General features: G+C 47.3%; 1 protein-coding gene across 2 annotated transcripts in view; it reads right to left on the bottom strand.

Annotated features, from left to right (window-relative positions):
• Positions 1 to 4,882: 4,882 nt before the first annotated feature.
• The window catches only part of BMERB1 (bMERB domain containing 1), a 145,073-nt gene continuing 130,975 nt past the window's right edge, over positions 4,883 to 18,980 (bottom strand). The window contains exons 3-6 of one of the 2 annotated variants that reach the window (XM_070779707.1): positions 17,918 to 17,991; positions 10,037 to 10,151; positions 8,640 to 8,722; positions 4,883 to 5,335 (exon numbers count right to left, since the gene is read on the bottom strand). In XM_070779707.1, the coding sequence (XP_070635808.1) occupies positions 5,241 to 5,335; positions 8,640 to 8,722; positions 10,037 to 10,151; positions 17,918 to 17,991 (367 nt within the window). In that variant the 3' untranslated portion in view covers positions 4,883 to 5,240. Of the gene's footprint in view, positions 6,104 to 8,639; positions 8,723 to 10,036; positions 10,152 to 17,917; positions 17,992 to 18,980 lie in introns of both variants that reach the window. The other variant, XM_019987341.2, reaches the window with a different exon arrangement.

Genomic DNA, 18,980 nt, shown 5'->3' with positions numbered 1-18,980 from the left:
GAGAACCATGCATGGCTTCCTTGACATAGGAGAGCTCCTTCTGGCTTAAGCCATTTTGTGATCTAAGCCTGGCCACAATGCTTGCCCATGAATAGCTCCAGGAATCAATGCTCTTAAGGGGACAAAAGAAGATAGGAACAGAGAAAAGGCAGTCAAACAATGGTGCAGTGATAAAGCAGAATCCTAGTTCCTCCTCAAGGGATGGGCATAATCTGATATGGTCCCTGAGTTCTGCAGGAGCTAAGGCCCCCCCACCGAGGTGGAGGATGGAATGTTGAGGTTGATTATAATTTCAGATTTCAGTCAGCTAAGGCTTGGACTCTGTTGACCTTGGCCACAATTCTATGGTGAATTCTTCTCTCCTAAAACCCCTTCATAAATATGCATGTATCCTTAGCTTAAAACCTCCCCAGTTTTGCTGCTGGGAAGGCACTGCTTTGGGAAATATCCCCAGTGTTCTGTGTTGTTCAGTCAATAAGTTGTGTCTGATTTTTTTTGCGACCCCATGGACTTCAGCACACCAGGCTTCCCTGTCCTTCACCATCTCCAGGAGTTCACTCAAATTCATGTCAGTTGAGTTGGTGATGCCATCCAACCATCTCTTCCTCTGTCACCCCTTCTCCTCCTGCCAGCATCAGGGTCTTTTCCAATGAGTTGGCTTTTCACATCAGGTGGTCAAACTATTGGAGCTTCTGCTTCAGCATCAGTCCTTCCAGTGAATATTCAGGGTGAATTTCACTTAGGATTGACTGGTTTGATCTCCTTGTGATCCAAGGGATTCTCAACAGTCTTCTCCAGCATCACAATTTGAAAGCATCAGTTCTTCAGCACTCAGCCTTCTTGAAGATCCAATTCTCACATTTGCACATAACTGCTGGAAAAAACAAAACCATATCTTTGACTGTATAGACTTTTGTTGGCAAAGGGATGTCTTCACTCTTTAATACACTGTCTAGGTTTGTAATAGCTTTTCTTCCAAGGAGAAAGCATTTTTTGATTTCATGGCTATAGTCACCATCAGCAGTGGTTTTGGAGCCCAAGAAAATAAAATCTGTCACTGTTTCCCCTTCTATTTGCAATGAAATACGGTACTGGATGCTGTGATCTTAATTTTTTGAATGCTGAGTTTTAAGCCAGCTTTTCCACTCTCTTCTTTCACCCTCATCAAGAGGCTCTTAAGTTCCTCTTCATTTTCTGCTATTAAAGTGGTGTCATCTGCATATCTGAGGTCGTTGATATTTCTCCTGGCCATTTTGGTTCCAGCTTGTGACTCATCCAGCCCAGCTTTCACATGATGTACTCTGCACAGGAGTTAAATAAGCAGGGTGACAGTATACAGCCTTGACGTACTCCTTTCCCAATTCTGAACCAGTCTGTTGCTCCATGCCAGTTCTAACTGTTGCTAAGTCTTGTCCTGCATACAGGTTACTCAGGAGACAGATAAGGTGGTCTGGTATTCCCATCTCTTTAAGAATTTTCCACAGTTTGTTGTGATCCACAGAAAAGATCCATAGTCAATGAAGCAGATGTTTTTCTGGAATTCTCTTGCTTTTTCTATGTCCAGTGGATGTTGGCAATTTGATCTCTGGTTCATCTCCCTTTTCTAAATCCAGCTTGTACATCTGGAAGTTCTTGGTTCAGGTACTGCTGAAGCCTAGCTTGAAGGAGTTTGAGCATTACCTTGTTAGCAGGTGAAATGAGCACGATTGTATGGTAGTTTGACCATTCTTTGGCATCGCCTTTCTTTGGGATTGGAATGAAAAAATGACCTTTTCCAGTCCTGTGGCCACTGCTGAGTTTTCCAAATTCACTAACATACTGAGTGCAGTACTTTAACAGCATCTCTTATTTGTTGCAAATAATAAATCTTTCCTTCTGATCTTTGGCTTGGTTGTGTCTACTGACTCAACACCCAGCAAGAAGAGAACCCAGTTTTCAGATACAGTTAAGTCACCTGCATACAAAAGATCAAGTTGCGAACTTTCAAAGATGTGAATGTGAAGCCTACTAATGAAGACCTGATGGAATTGGAGGCCCAGAGAAAGGACAAAGAGAGACAAGAGGAAAAGGAAGTAACTGAAGAACCAAAGAGATTCATGATGCAGAAAATGGCAAGGTTTTCTTTATTTGTGGTACAGGACCCAAACACAGAATGATAGCCAATTTTATTAGTTGGGTACCTAGGTTTACTTTGTTGGACTACAAAAAATTGGACTTATGAGCACACTCTAGGAACTGAACGTATTCATATGTACCAATGAAGTACATATGAAGACTTACTGTGCCAATAATAGGATTTGTCTCATGGTGTTGATGTGAAAGGCAAGTGAGAAAATGTGCATACATGCTCAGTGCACAGCGACAGACTTTCAATAAATGTGTCTCCAGCTATCATTGTCCCCTTTCCCCAATTAACCCCCAAAAGGAGTGAGTCTGGGGTATGGGACCCTGAGACCTGCAAGTTTTCCCAGTTTTGCAGGCAGCCCTGGGGATCTGGGAGCATATCGAACAATTACTTTCTTCTGCTCTTCTGTGAAAACCTCAATAAATGATGTGGGTTTTTTTTTTTTTTTTTTGCTTAAAAAAATCAATAGCAATGACAGGAACATAAGTTAGATGTACCCCAGAGCTCAGCAGGTGTACCAGAAGCAGGATTTTTATGAGGGTTTTGATCTTCTTTGGCTTGTTGGAGCGGTGAGTGACTGCTGTCTAATTGGTCTGAGGTCAGACCTTCCAGACACACATTTTCTACCAGGAAGGGAGAGAGGTAGATCCTTTTCAGCCTGAGTGTTTATTGAAAGAATGGGGAGCACCTGTGTAGTGGGTTAAATAGTGTCCCCCTGAAACCGAGCAGGACCCTGTGCACCTCCTGGGCATGGAAGCCTTTCTGTCCCATTTCTTGTTTATAGGAAATAGATCTCAGCTTCCATGACCTTCCTTGAGTTCCAAAGGGCAGATTGGAACTGTTGCTAACCAGGGAAGGGAGGGGACGCAGAGACAAGAGAAGAGCAGCCCTGAAACAATAACACAGCCTTGGGGGCAGGGTCCTGGTTCTGGGGTACACAGGGGGTACACCTAACAGTATCTTTGAGCTCTTTACAGAACTAAAACTCCTCCAAAATGGAATATATTAGCATTCTCCATTCCAGAGAAGACCACCTGAGGCCAGGTTAAAGGAACCAGAGAAGCTCATCAAGAGATTACCTGAGATTAAGAGTGTAGGCCCTGCACACACCCTAATCAGCAGCCCTGCCCTTGAGTCAGTGCTATAAAACACAATTTTTGAGGGCAGGAGCCCACTGTGCCCCCCTTTGCCTGGCAAAGCAATAAAGCTATTCTTTTCTATTGCACCCAAAACTGCTCTGAAATTTGATTCAACACCACTGCTCAGAGGCCGAGTTTTCAGCATCAGCCCTGCCCCAAATTCATGGCCACTTGCCATCTCAGAATCTGAACTTATTTGGGAACAGGGTCTTAGGAGAAGTTGCTAAGGTAAGGATTGTGATGCGATCATCCCAGATTCAGTGTCATACAGGCACACGGTTGAGCTGTCCACTCTCTGTGCGTCACTAATGTAACTGCACATGCTCAGTCACTCAGTCGTGTCCAACTCTATGCGACCCCGTGGACTGCAGCCTGCCGTGCTCCTCTGTCCATGGGATTCTCCAGGCAAGAATACTGGAGTGGGTTGCCATGCCCTCCTCCAGCGGATCTTCCCTACCCAAGGATCGAACCTGGGTCTCTTACATCTCCTGCATTGGCAGGTAGGTTCTTTATCACTAGCGGGCCCCTAAATCCAATGACTGGTGTCCTCACAAGAAGAGAGGTCCAGAGACACAGACAGAGGGGGACTACAGAAGAGGTAGAGATTGAAGTGATAAAGTCAAGGATTACCAGGGGCCACCAGGAGCTGGAAGAGGCAAGGAAGCATTCTTCCCAAGAGCCTTCAGAGAGAGCACAGTCCTGAGGACACTGGCTTCTGGCCTCCAGAACTGTGAGACTATCAATTTCTGTTGTTTAAACCCCGCTGGTTGAGGGAATACATTATGGCACCCCTAGGAAGACTGGCTTTGTGCTTCGTCTAGGGCAGTGTCCCCTGAGGCCAGGTGATGGTACTGGCAGTGACCTGAGAGAGCCTCTTCATCTTCAGAATAGACAGGAAGTGGTGAGCAGGCTGAAGCTTGGACTGAAGCAGAAGCACATCAGTAACACAGTGGGAGGGCTTGGGAGCATGCTCCCAGCCAGGAGGGGCCATTGCACTCCAAGATATTTTGTATTCCAAAGCCGCTGTGACTAGAGAGACCTTCACTTCTTTTTCTTTTTTTGATTTACAAATATTTTGAAAAAATGTGACCCATGTAATGTGAATCTTACTTCTAGGAGTCTGTGCTAAGGAAAAATCAGAAATTCAGATGAAGTTTCACCCAACACCCCACCCCCTTCTCCACCCCTCAGGATGTTTATCCTGACATTACTTATAAAACTGAAAAACTAGAAACAGCTTAAAAGTTTAATATGGAGGGTCTGGTTAGATAAATTACAGTATATCCACAGATGGATTACTAAGCAGCCATTGTAAATATTTATGAAGTGTTTAATGTTTACAAAGAGCTTTTAATGACATGGCAGAATGATAGTGATCCTATGATAGGTGGGAAAAAAAAAGTTATAGAACGGTACAACAGAATGCCAATCATGAAAAAAAAATGCATAAAAAAAGACAGAGAAGACATATGCCAAAATGTCAGAGTAAGTGGAGAAATATTGGGAGTTTAAAAAAACAAACAAAAAAAAATTTTTTTATACTTTTGGTACTTTGTAAATGATTAACTATGTACATGGGTTACTTCTATAGTCAAGAATAAAGTAAAAACTTTAAAAATGCTGTGTACGTGGTTTCCAGTTTTATTTTCTCCAATGGATGAGTGCACATCAGCGAATCTTGAGTTACGCTAACTACTTAGGCCGGTCACGACACACACACGTACAGAGAGGTCACATGGGCTGTGCCGGGCTGGCTGTAGCAAATGTACATCAAGTTACACAGGTGGAATTTTTCAGGCTGGTTAAAATACACCACCGAATGACTGGACACAGTTGGGTCAGGCCGCCTCTCCCGCCTGCCGCTGATGTTTGCAGAGGTCTGTGTGTTAGGCCGGTGAGTGGCGCCCTGCCGGCACACCATCCAGCCGGCGGGCCCCGGAGGGTGGAGAGTAAGTACGTCTGCTCTGGGTCTGTTCTCATCTTCCCTGGCCTCGGGTTGGAGCTCCCAGCTCTCTGCTACCTCTTCCAAGCACTGGGTGCGCTCCAGCCGGGGGAGGGGATCCCCACACACCTGGAACAGATGTTGCAAAGGAAGAACCAAGAGCAGACAGACACAGTCCTGATGTGAGCCGCGCCCAGACACCGGAGGGGAGGAAGCGGGAGACGTGACGACGACCACACACAAGCTCAGTCTTTCCAGATGGGCCCTCTGTGTCTCCACAGACATGTGGGCTACATGGAGCCCTCCAGGGCCCAAACCCCTGGGAGAGGAAAGAACGGGGGGGACAGGACCGTCTGGGGCAGCCTGACAGCAGAGCTAGGAGAGCAGCTAGGGGAAGCATCCAGCATGGCGCTGGACTGCTGAAAAGTCACACCTGTACACACCTGGGGATCATGCCCCTCTCCCAGTTCATTCGCACGGTGGGTGAGATACAGCTAGCTAGAAGTGGAGATAATACTTTTTTCAAGGGAGGACCTTTCCTGGTGGTTGGATAAACAGGGAGACAGACTCCTGGGTTCGGCATGCTCTGGGGAGGGCCATGCGACGGTGAGGGACTCCCTATTGCTACACTCTGTACAGGGCGGCTGGGCCCTTGGCGGCGGTCACGGGCTTGCCTTCAATCCCTTCTGCCTTGGAGAGCTCTTGGGCCCCGGTGAAATGGGGGCTCTGAAGACAAGAGGGTGGGAGGGGGTCCCCGTGGCCCCGGGGGCACCCCGCGTGGGGGCTACATGATGCTGCACTGGGCGGCCCCGCAGCAATCCTTGATGAGCGCCAGCCCCGTCTTGGCCACTGTGGGCTTGCTAGGCGGGGGGTCTGCTTTCTTCTCTGCTCGGGAGCCTGCAGCAAGGTAGGAGAGCGGGGGGCAGGGCGGGGAAACAGGAGAGAGGCAGAGGTGAGGTGAGGAGAGCCCTGACCATCTGCAGCCCCAGGTCCCCCCCAACCCCGGCCAGGCCCCGCCCCAGGGCCACACAGGCCAAGTCTGGGGAGCTGACATGCATTTTATATGGTCCTGGTGACTGTTCCCACCTCCCTGGAGGTCCAGCGGCTTTCAGGCCTTGACTTCTAACTACAGCTTTTAGCCCTTCTCCTGTTCTGTTCTCCTCACCGTCGTTATCTGCCAAGCCCAGCACCACGTCTGTCATCCAAGAAGTATTTGACTGAGAAATAAGAAGTCACTTCAACCAGAGGGCTACCTTTCAGTTCTGGAAAATGCTCACTCGTTATCACTTCAGATACCCTCGCCTCTCATTCTCCATTCTTGTTCCCTCTGGAATGCCTCTTAGATGTCCGTTTAACGTTATTACTCTTACCATTCCATGTTTCATAACTTCCCTTTCGCATTTCCCATCTGTTTGTCTCTTGGCGCTGCATTCTGGGGTAATTTTCTCAGCTCTGTCTTCCAATTATATGAATCCTCCCTTCAGCTGTGTCTTTGTGTTTAATCCATTGAGTTTCACTTCAGTGGCAATAGTTTCTTTTTTTTTTTTTGCCACACAGCTTGTGGAATTTTAGTTCTGCAGTCAGGGACTGAAGCTGGGCCCTTGGCAGTGACAACACAAAGTCCTAATCCCTAGACCATCGGGGAATTCCTCAGACAGTAATTTTTTAGAAGGCTAATTCTTTGCTAATTTACCTCTTCTTTTTTTTCATAGCATCTTACTATTTCATTTTGAGTATTATTCCTTCTTTTATGTCTTTAGTCATTGTAAACACACTTATTATCTCTTAGATACCCTCTTATTTCTGGTTCATGGGAGGACAGACATTCTCTTTTGTTTCATCTACGGACTCCTTTCATGGTGTTTCCATTCTTCATGGGTTTTAAATTTTTTATTGAGAGAGCATCTGCATGGGAGTTGTTTTTAATCTGTGGGCTGTGTTATGGGAGCTGAGGGGTCTCTGTTGAGCAACTTTACATTTGCTTTGCTGGGGTTCCAGAGATTCCACTGGTTTTAGATTAGTTTTAATTTTTCAGCTTGGGCTTCCAGCCCACATGGATGATGTATATTTGGACCCAACACTTGCATGTGGTACAGGCTTGGTGTTTTGAATTCTGGCTGGAATTCTTTTTTCTATCCATAATCTTACACAGAAGACAGGTTTCCTTTTCCACTGTTCTACTGTTAGGTAGAGTTTTTCTAATTTGCCTTTCATGGAAGAGACAGTCTACTGAAGATGCTGGATTTAGGCAAACACCATGTGCCTCGTGACTTTAGGGGCCTGCAGAAGGACCAGGGCTCTTCTCTTTCTTTATTCCTTCACACAGTACAAATGTGTTTTCATGGAATATCATCAATGGATAGTTAGGGAAAAACTGGGTTTGTGGCTTCAGCTGGTAGTGGAGGCTTCGGGGTTTTGTCTTCCTAACAAGACTGTCCATCGTTCTTCCTCTGATAACCGTTCATGCCCCTGTGGCTACAGGGGCAGAAAATCACAACTCCCCAGCCCTTCAAGGGGCCTAGCTGGTGGGAACGTGATCCAAGAAAGGCTGGTCAGAATCTTAGATGTTTAGATACCAGTTATTGCCTTGCTTCTCTGCTAAGTTATGGTCCTGGATTTCTGGCCCCAGGAAGGCCTGTGTAGGAGGAGGAAGTGAAGCTAAGATGACAAGACGTGCCAAGTGGATAACCAGAAGGAAAGCAAAGGTGTCTAGTCCCTGGAGCCCTGGCTCCCACTGCTCTCTTTCCAGCAAATCACCTTTTATTGCTAGGGCCAGTTTGAATTGGGCACCCATTTCTTATTACTCAAAGTGGCCTCACTGGGCCAACAAGGAGAAGGCAGTTCCTACCCAGCAGGACTGGTTATCACTTTAATATGCTCATGGGTATTGGAAGCCTACAAACAGTGGTCAAGGGCACAGCATTTCCCAAACTTATTTCACCCAGAACCCTTTTTGCTTTGAGTATCTTGTGAGGCTGGTATTGTGAGAAGCAAACTTCTGCCTTTGTTCCTCCAGCGATTCCAACTCCAACAGAGGCCAGAGCTTCCTGAGCCTTAGTTCCCACCTTCTTGCCTCAGTGGCCACCCAACTCCTTCTATGAACTGTACCAAATCATATGAGCAAGGACTAGCTCCCAGCACTAGCTACACAGTTTGCAGGACTCAGTGCAAAACGAAAAGGCGGGGCCTTTTGTTGGAAAATTCTTAAGACTTCCAAGACAGCAATAGCAGGACATGCAAGCAAGCACAGTGCCCTTCTAGGAGTGGGGCCCTGGGCTTCCTCACCCGTGAAGCTGGCCCTGCCTGCTGCCATCCTGTGCTCAACTTTGATCTCTAGAAAGCATTTTTGTTGTGTCCCCTTGGCTTCCAGACCTCATTTAAAATTTCCTTTTCTCTTGGATGCGGGAGGAGAAGGAATAGTGTATGCACTCACTGGCTGAAGATTTGGTTACTTTGTCTAGAGGTTTTAACTTGATTCTCAGAAAATCGGCCATTTCCTTATCTTCTTCTTGCTCCCTGTGAAGACAGATGTGTAAAGACAGGAAAGAACAGTAAGCCAGGAGAGCATCAAGGAACTGATAAAATGAGGCAAGAGTGTGGGATCACGTATCAGACTTATGGATGGTGCGTGTATGTTGCTGTGTGTTATATGTGGGTGGTGCATACATGCTGATGTGTACTGGGTGTGACTGGTGCACGTGTTACGTGTGGATGGTACATGTGCGTTACATGTGGGTGGAACATGTGTGTGATGTTTTGTGTGTGGGTGGTGGGCACATGTTGTTCTGTGTGTACAGTGGTGGGTGTGTGTTGTTTGATGAATCTAGTCTGAAGCAGAAACACATATCAGTGATGGAGTAAATGCCCACGCCCGCTGGTATGAGACCCTAAGGCAGAGGCAGGGGCGTTAGAGGACCCAGCCTCCCTACCAGACATTTAGTGAGCAGGGCAATCCCTCTCCTAATCCTGCACCTTTAAGTTACCCTAGACAAAGTATGTGGCAGGTCTCAGAAGGCAAGCCACCTCAGCTCTCCCAAGGGTCACCAGAAGCAAAGCCAATGGTCCGAGCCTGGCTGAGCTGGGCACAGTGCATCCTAGCAGTCTTGGAGGACTCGGGAGGTCACAGAGAATTAAAGGGAAGTTGTCTTCTGGTTTGGAAGAGGCCCGTTGAGCCTCTGCCCTGTGGATGACTCTCAAGATTTTGCTCTAGCACAAAAAAATTCAAGAATCAACACTGGCATCTCTCGTGCCCTCTGGTCCCCTGCAGAGACTTCAGGAGCACTGCGGCCCCAGGGCCCATGGTTGACCAGATCAACGGGGCAGGGGCATCTGCAAATAGGAGACCCCGAAGACTAGGGAGGGGCATCAGAGGCCCCCAGGAGACAGGAAGGGAGAGAACAGAGCTGGGAAGTGTGGAGGGTGGGTGAGGAAGCAAGTTAGGACAGAGGGTGGAGTTTCTGTAGAAAAGGATAGAAGTTTCTGGAAAAGGTGCCTTGACGAGTTGGGAGAAAGCTCAGTAAAAAGAAGGTGTAGGAAGCTCTTCCATGTGCTCTGTGATGTAATTCCTCCCTGGTCACCTTCTCAGATGACATTCACTTAAGATCCACAAGCATTTGCAAAACTTTTTGAAGTTGGATTTAAATTTCTCTTGAATAGGCCATGGGGCCTTGGGCCAGAAGGATTCATCTGGATCTAGTGTTTGGGAAGTATTTGGCCAGGACACATCGGTTGCAATGCTGTGAGTCTGGGAGCAGATGACGGGCTTTGGAAGGAAGCTGAGCTGCATTCTAACAGCCCCAGCCCTTCCCAGGGGACATACTGCCCACTTACCTTAACCGCTCAACCTCGGCGTCGTCCACCAGGAAGTCTCTCTTCTGCACCAGTTTGTGGATCTTCTGGATGAGCTCATCTTCTCTCTGCTTCTGCAACTTAGTTTTTTCTTTTTCTGGGAAGAAGAACACATTAGCAGAGACAGTTTGAGTGTAACTGAGTCTGAGGGGCCAGGGTTGGAATCCTGGCTCGACCATTTAACTTGCTGGATAAACCTGGAAAGGCAACTGGATTGGTTCAAGCTTGTTTCCTCCTCTGTAAAATACACAGTAAGGCTTGAATGCAAGAGTGCGGGGATCTTAGTAAATGACTTGGTACAGAGCTGGCCCGTGGTGGATGCTTACTAAATGATATTGATGCTGCAACGGGGTCCCGAAGAAGGCTGAGGGGAGAAGGGCACAGGCGGGGTGCAGGAGGTGACTACTCTGTAGTGAGGCTTACCCAACCCATCAGACGAAAAGCACCCACGCTTTCCCAACCTGTTCTAAAGGGGCTAGAGCATCATAGCAGAGACAAAACAACGAAGGCTGGACATGAAGACTGAGACAACCAGGAGGGCAGAAACTTAACCCTGCATTGGCTCCCTCTGCTCAGACCCCTTCAGAAGATAAAACTCAAGGGGCAGCTTGTCCCTCTGCCAGTTCAAACTGTCACTGACTATTTCCTCTAGACCTGGAGGTAGAACCAGAGACAAGGAGAATATAATATTTAGGTTAGAGAGAAAATCAGTTTCTTTCACTAATCAGAGGGGAGCAAGGAATTGGGATCTAGCAGCCCCTGTATTCCTGCTCATCGCTGTGCTGACGATGGTAGTGGGTCCCGAAGTCTGATTCTGCAAATCACTCGTCAGCATCATAGAGCCTCCTTGCCCTCTGCAGTTGGATTAACCACAGCGTCCCTGGACTCAAGGAGTGATGTCACTGTCCTTTCCAAGTTACCAGCAGCAGCCTTCCAATACTCCCCTGTCCTCTGCCAGGGCCCAGATCTTACACCAGCATCACGTGGCTATGAGTAGAGTCCCCAGGAACTCACAAACCTCCCTCCTCAAGCTATTCATCCCCACTATCTCTTGCCAGTTCAGGCATCTCCCAGTCTCCCCAGATACTCAGATGCAGCCCTCTGCTCAGGGCCCTCAGCCCCTCCATAAACTCACAGGACAGGCTACCTATTCAAAGGGGTCTATCCCAGCTTGCAAACCAGATACTGACCCAGGTCTCCATACCACCAGCCAGTGCTGTTCACCTGCTTGTGTGTATGACGTACACTTCTGGCCAGCATCTCTCACCTGCCTCCAGGTACTACCTACCTGCCTTAAGCCCCAACTACCTACCTGCAGGCTCCACCCACCTACCTGTAGGCATCACCCATTTACCTGCTGTATCACTCACCTGCCTACAAGCATCACCCATCTGCTTCCAGGCACCACTCACCTATTTACTGGTACTTTTGTGCCAGTCACCTATCTACTACTACTTCTGTTTCCCAGCATCACCCACCTACTTGCCAACTTTATCCCCTGTTGGCATCACACATCTGATTCCTAGTATCTCCATGGGCTTGCTGATGTGACCCTCCAACTCGCTTCTCATTCCTCCAGCACACCTCCTTAGCCCAGGCCACCATCATCTCTCCCTGGACCATGCCGTGGCCTCCTAACTGTAGACTAAGGTGGTCGGTAGACTTTATCACAACTGGGAGACCTCGCCATAGGATCACAATCCTGGCTTGATGCCCCAGCTCCTCCTCTTCTTAGCTGTGTGACTCTAGGCACACAATCCTCAATCTCTCTGAGCATCCGGTCTCTGAACAGAGACAGTCATAAAGTTGTTGCAAGTTTTAAGAGAGGCTCACTGCCTGGTACACAGTTAGGGTTCATGAACAGTCAGCTATTATTATCATAGGCTCTTATTTTACATCATCACTTTTGCTTCTCCATGATTAAAGCCTCTCTACATTACACATTTACCAAGCCAGGTACAAAAGAAATAAATACTTACTGAAGGAAAAGCAAGTCTCATGACATAAGAAGCAGGCAACAGTAAGTGCTTTTACCATGTATTATATTTTCATTTAATCTGGGTTTCTCAACCTTGGCACTACTGACATTTGAGGCTGGACCATTCTCTGTCGTGGGGGCTGTCTGGAGCACTGTAGAATGTTGAGCAGCACCCCTGACCTCTGTCCACTAGATGCCAGGAGCAGCCCCATCTCCTAGCGGTGACCACCAACTGGGTCTCCTGACAAGACCAATGTCCTCTGTGGGGCAGATCACCCTGGTTGATGGTTGAGAATTACTAGTTGAATTCTTTCCAACAACTCTATGAGGGAGACACCATTTTTATTCTGTTTTTTTTTTTTTTTCTGAGACACTATTTTTATGTCCAAGAGGAGGGTACCATGGCCTCTACAGCCAAGTCTAAGCATCCCCAGCCCAGAGGGGCTGGTGGTGGCAGGGGAGGTGGGTGAGACGTCTTAGCTTGTCAGCCCTGAGGATGTGGAGGGCCCCAGGTGTTCTCTCTCATCACGCGTGTGTGAAGTCACTTCATGTAGCCTGCCAGGCTCCTCTGTCCATAGGATTCTCCAGGCAAGAATACTGGAGTGGGATGCTATTTCCTTCTCCAGGGGATCTTCCCAACCCAGGAATCGAACTAGAGTCTCTTAGGTCTCCTGCATTGGCAGGCGGGTTCTTTACCACTAGCGCCACCTGCCTGGTAGCTCAGACAGCAAAGAATCTGCCTGAAATGCAGTTCGATCTCTGGGTCCAGAGATTCCCTAGGGGAGGAAATGGCAACCCACTCCAGTATTCTTGCCTGGAGAATCCCTTGGTCCGAGGAACCGGGCGGGCTACAGTCCATGGGGTCACAAAGAGTCAGATATGATTGAGCGACTTTGTCTCATCATAGTCTGCTGAATTGTTTTCTGACCCTGGCAGGAGAAGCATGATTTTCTTGGCCTTTCAGTCCTCTCTTATTATTTTTATTGCTATATTGCTGGGAGCATTGGGTTGTTTCCTCCTAAACCCACCTAAGTCCATCTAGAAACCTGGCACTGGTGCAGGGAATATGCAGAAATGCTCTCAACAACAAGGAGTCAGAGGACACAGTGGGGAGAGGTGAATGGCAAGGCAGGAGCGGAAAGGGAACTTTAATATCTGCATTTCTTCAGGGAAGTGATTGGGAAGATGCGGTTTCCTAGGAGAATCAGTGGGGGTGGGGGGAGGACCTGGGCTCTGTTGCTAAGTGACCCATTGACCTTCTGTGTTTCTCTGCAGGACCGCCAATGGCATTTTAAGCAGAACACGTCCTTCAGCGGGGACTGTCCCCTCCATGCCGGTTTAGCATTCCTGGTTTCTGCCTATTGAGTGTCAGTACTGATCTCATGTTTATTTAAACTTTTTTTGAGTGAATTTTGGTATTCTAAATATTGCATGAAAATATGATTGCTGAATTTCTCATGTTTCAGCTGAGTGCCTTTTTCTTCTCACCCTAATCCCAGTCCTAGTTAGTGATACAGCCTAGGTATTGTGTCCACCAAAGACTCCCAACTTCCACCCACTTCCCACCCATGCTCCAGAGGCTGCCATGGCCCCCGGTGAAGCCCCTCTGGCCTGGGGAGGCCTTGGCTGGTCACACCCTGGTGTCTCCTTTGCCCCAGTGCCACCCATGTGTCCTGCTGAGCTAAGAGTGGGCTCTGGGAATTCTTCCACTCAAGAGAGAGACATCAACCCATGCTGGGCCCATCACAGACTCCTGGGAAGCTGAAAATTGGGATATAGAGTCGGGCTTTTGGGTGGGAAAATCATGGAAGGGAGATGAAGTTGTAACCGAGCAGGGACCCTCTGGGGCCTTCTTGGGACAGACACCACCATCCCCCACCAATATCCTCTGCTTCAGCTCCTATCTGAAATCACCTAGATAATAGTATCTGATGCACATTTCCTGAGTTGTTTTACAGAGGCTAACCCCTCCACCCTCGCCACCAAATGGGACATGTTAACTACTTGATGGACATAAGCCCATAGCCCCCAGGCCTCCTGAAGCCTAAAGATTGACAGTGTTAACCCCTGGGACACTGCCCAGTGACCTCACCATCACCCAATCAGAGAATTGTGCACAAGCCGATTACAGACCCTGGGATGCCCCTCCCTCACCTGGGCTTCAAGAATGCTTTGCTGAAACCCATTGAGGAGCTCTGGTATTCTGAGCACTAGCTGTCCTGGACGTCTTGCTTGTCCCTGCAATAAATGCTACACTTTCCTTCCCCACCACCAGGTGGCAGCAGGCTGGCTTTACTGCACAGGGGCAAGTGGGACCCATGTGTGGTTTGCTAACAGTGGCCTTGCTTGGCTCATGTGCTAGAGGGAAGACATGGAACGAGCTCCAAAATGGACAGTGAGAGACAGCAGGGGCCAAAAATACTCCACGGCTTTCCTGATTCTGGTTCTGAACCCTTGTGAGGTTGGGCTGAGCTTTCTGCCCATATTAGGATAAATAGTACTCCTGTTGCTGTTCCGTTGCCCAGTCGTATCTGATTCTTTGCAACCCCATGGACTGCAGCATGCCAGGCCTCTCTGTCCCTCATCATCTCCCAAAGTTTGCCCACGTTCATGCCCATTGCATCAGTGATGCTGTCCAGCCGTCTCATCCTCTGAAGCCCTCTTCTCCTTTTGGCCACCCCTAATTTTATTTGGAAATACCCTACTTGGGAATAGGGTTTTTGTGGATGTAATTAGTTAAGATGAGGTCATACTCATTCGGATGAGCCCTTAATCCAATAATTAGTGTTCTTATCAGAAGAGGAGATGGGGACTTTCCTGGTGGGCCAGTGGCTAAGACTCTGCCCTCCCAGTGCAGGGGGCCCAGGTTCTATCCCTGGTTGGGGAACTAGGTCCCACACACCACCACAAAGATGGAAGGTCCCGTGTGCTACAATGAAGACCTGGTGCAGCCAAAATAAATATAAAAATTTTTTTTTAAAAGAGGAGATGACACAGAGATACACAAAGAGAGGAAGCCCACAACAGAGGCAGAGACTGGGATAAGGCAGCTACAAGCCGAGGAACAAGGATTGATGAGAACCATCAAAAGCTGGAAGAGGCAAAGAGGGCTTCTCTTCTCCAGCCCCCAGCAGCAGGATCCTGGTCCTAAAGTTCTATTGTTTTGAAGTAACCAGGAGGGGTTAATTATGACTCCCTGCTGAATCTGTTCCTATCTCTTTAAATCTTGTTTGCTGCTTTTTTTTATTATCAGCATACATAATGGCTTGCCTCAGGGAACTCTGCTGCCTCTGCCGAACTGTTAAACTAAAATAACCCTGTCCACCTGTAGATGGCAGAAAGAAAGAAATTAACACACCCCACCCTGCCTGAGGTTTGCCATTCTAGGAGATAGTTGCAGGAATTAAATGGTGTTTTTGTTTCCTCACCTCCCCCCATCTCTGATCCATAAAAGAACCTGACATCCAGGCCCCACATGATGGTTAATTTGAGACGCTAGCCTGCCATCTTCTCTGTCAGCCGGCTCCCAAATAAAGTCCCTTCCCTGTCTTAACACCTTGTCTCGGATTTACTGGCCTATCATGCGGCAAGTAGAGTGAACCTGGACTCCATGTCATCATAACAACCTATTTTAGAACATTTTAATTGCCTCAAGAAGAAGCCCCACAGCCAGACCTGTCACTTCCCCTTTTCTTAAATTCTATTTATTTATTATCTTTATTTATTCTGGGGGGCCGTGCCACACAGCATGTGGGATCTTAGTTCTCTAACCAGAGATCAAACTCACAACCCCTGCATTGGATGCCAGGAGTCTTAATCCCTGAACCACCAAGGAAGTCCCGTCACCCCCTTTCAATGAGGGCTGGCTACTCACTGGTGTCCTCTCAGGGCCTGCACAGTGCCTGGCATCTAGTAAAAGTGGCAGTCATTCAGTCACGTCCGACTCTGTGACCCCATGGACTGCAGCCCACCAGGCTCCTCTGTCCATGGGATTCTCCAGGCAAGAGTACTGGAGTGGGTTGCCTTTCCCTTCTCCAGGGGATCTCTCACTGTAGGCAGATTCTTTACCATCTGAGCCACCAGGGAAGCCTTAGTAGTTACTCATTAAAGCAACTAGTAGTTGCTCATTAAAGTAATGATGCCAGAAGATTCCATAATCATTGCACACACTCCTCTTAGAATAAAGTATGTTTGCTATTTTGCGTCATCTCAGGGCATATCCGCAACAACCGTGTGCATGCCTCATGGTATGTTTCATTTTGCAGACAAAGAATTTAAGGCTCAGGAAATCACGGTGCTCAGTGAAGGTCATTTAGCTGGCAATCCTGGCTTCAAATCCAAATCTCTGGATTTTAAAGTGTTTCTCGGGGGGCAAATGCCCACCTCCCTGGCCAGGGGATATCTGGCAACATCTGGAGACATTTTTAGAGACTTTACAGCATTATAAAATCCAAAAATTGTTAAATCAAACTGTAAGTTGGGGATTGTCTCTATGTTGAGAAGTGTAAGTGCCCCCAGAGGCATCTAACCCAGCTTGGATGAGCAAGGAAGGTGTTCTTTGGGAAATGGGTCAAAGAAGCTATGACCTGAAGGATGAGAAGGATGTGTTAGGTTAATGACATGCTGTGCTGTGCTTAGTCACTCAGTACTGTCCAACTCTTTGTGACCCCAGGGATTGTAGCCCACCAGGCCCCTTTATCCATGGGGATTCTCTAGGCAAGAATGGAGTGGGGTTGCCATGCCCTCCTCCAGGGGATCTTCTCAACTCAGCATTGAACCCAGGTCTCTCACACTGCAGGCAGATTGTTTACCGTCTGAGCCACCAGGAAGCTCAGGTTAATGATAACAATAATAATACGTGTGTGCTAAACTGCTTCAGTTGTGTCCAAATCTTGTGCAACCCTATGGACTGCAGACTGCCAGGTTCCTCTGTTCATGGGATTCTCCAGGCAAAAATACTTGAGTGGGTGGCTGTGCCCTCCTCCAGGGGACCTTCCCGACCCAGGAATTGAACCTGCGTCTCTCGGGTCTTCTGCATTGGCAGGTGGGTTCTTTACCACAAGTGCCATCTAGGAAGCCCAATAACAATAGTGTTAATTTGTTAAGCACTTAAATAGGATGTTGTTGTTGTTGTTTAGTCGCTAAGTCATGTCTGACTCTTTGAGACCCCATGGACTGTAGCCTGCTAGATCCTCTGTCAGTGGGATTTTCTAGGCAAGAATATTGGGTTGCCATTTCCTTCTCCAGGGGATCTTCCTGACCCATGGATTGAACCCAGGTCTCCTGCTTGGCAGGCAGATTCTTTACCACTGAGCCACCTTGGATGCCTGCTAAGCACTTTGCATGTTTTATCCCCTTTGTCAATCTCACAACAATCCTGACACAGTATGATTGTCCCAGATTAGAGATGAAGAAACTGCGTTGTAGTGAAATAACTTGCTCAAGGACACATGATTAATAAGTGACAGATGTAGGTTTGACTCCAAAATCAGAGCTTGTAACCACCATGCTCTACCTATTCCCAAACAGGATAATAAGAGTAATCATTGCTAATATTTGCTGGACTCTTTGGACCAGCCATCAAGCTAAGCACGTGGTTTGCATTGTTTCATTCATCATGATGAGATTTATACCCAATGAATTAGGTACTATTACTATTCCTACCCCATTTTCAGAGGAGGAGAGACTGAGTCTCAGAGAGGTAACATGACTTGCCCGAGGTCAAGGAGGTGGGCAGAATTAGGACTTGAACGAGGTCTGCCTCATGTGGAGTTGGTTGAGCCACATGATCGGGAGCACTGAGTTGCAGGAATGAGGCTGCGCTAGGACCTTCCAGACAGGGACTCTGAGCAGCTGTCTGGCGGAGGTGGGGTCCCCATGGTTACCTGGGATGGCGACCAAGTTCTGCAGCTCCTGCTTCAAGTCCATGATGTCGTTGCAGAGTTGGATGTCATCCATCCTGGGGAGAGAGGACACCGTAGGACCACAGGTTACATCGACAGAACATTCTACATCCTGAACACCACCCCAGCTTCAAGCAAAGAGGACTGGAGGGAGGGCTCTGTCCTCTGTAAAGATCACACAGGCTCTTTAGAAGTTTTCCATCAAAAATAACAAGACAAAAACTGCCCGTTCTCCCATGACTCAGGAATGAGCATAGTTAATAACACCTTGATAGAGTTCCTTCCAGTCTTCGCGGACCTGGTTTTTGTTGGCTTACGTGAGCGACTTCATGTCATGGGGTCAGTGTTTTCCTTTTTCAGCTATGTGAAAAGCTTTTAAACATCACAGACATTAACAGCACAGACAGAAAATCTTCCCCTATCCTTTGGAGAAAACCATCGTCAAGGATTTCTTATCTATTCCTCTAGATTAAAAAAAAATGTTTACTCTTCTATTACCAAATACAACATCGTTCATGTACAAAAGCATTTTACAATTAGCTTTTTTTGTCTTGAGCATATTACTGTGTCAGGACATGCATATCTCCTCATTTTTAATGACTGTATAGCATTCTGATATATTGATAAACAGTAATTTATTTAACCATTGTCCCTCATTCATAGACATTAGACTTATTTCCAGATATATTCTAGCATAGATCACTAGAAATAAAGGAATTCCTAGCAAATTAATTTCTAGAAATGAGGTTGGAGGGTTAAGTGACATGAACCCTTGCATTTTGATAGGAATTTCCCAATTGTCCTCTAAAGGGACTCTGCATGATATTCCCAGCAATAGTGTAAAAAGAAGATCATGCCTATAACCTCAGCAATTGGGTTGTACACACAATTTTGCATTATGTAGTCTAGTTTCATGTCTGTGTATTGCAACATTAGCTCATCTTACTGTAAACGATGTTTGTAATGGCTACCTGGAATTCTACCAAGTAGGTTTATCAGGGTGGTTTTAATTATGCCCTTAATCTTGATTACTTAGATTTTTTTC

The sequence above is a fragment of the Bos indicus genome, chromosome 25 (genome assembly GCF_029378745.1).
Source record: "Bos indicus isolate NIAB-ARS_2022 breed Sahiwal x Tharparkar chromosome 25, NIAB-ARS_B.indTharparkar_mat_pri_1.0, whole genome shotgun sequence".
Taxonomy (NCBI): domain Eukaryota; kingdom Metazoa; phylum Chordata; class Mammalia; order Artiodactyla; family Bovidae; genus Bos; species Bos indicus.
Note: the sequence above shows the minus strand (reverse complement) of the source record. Positions and strands in the feature narration are given on the sequence as shown.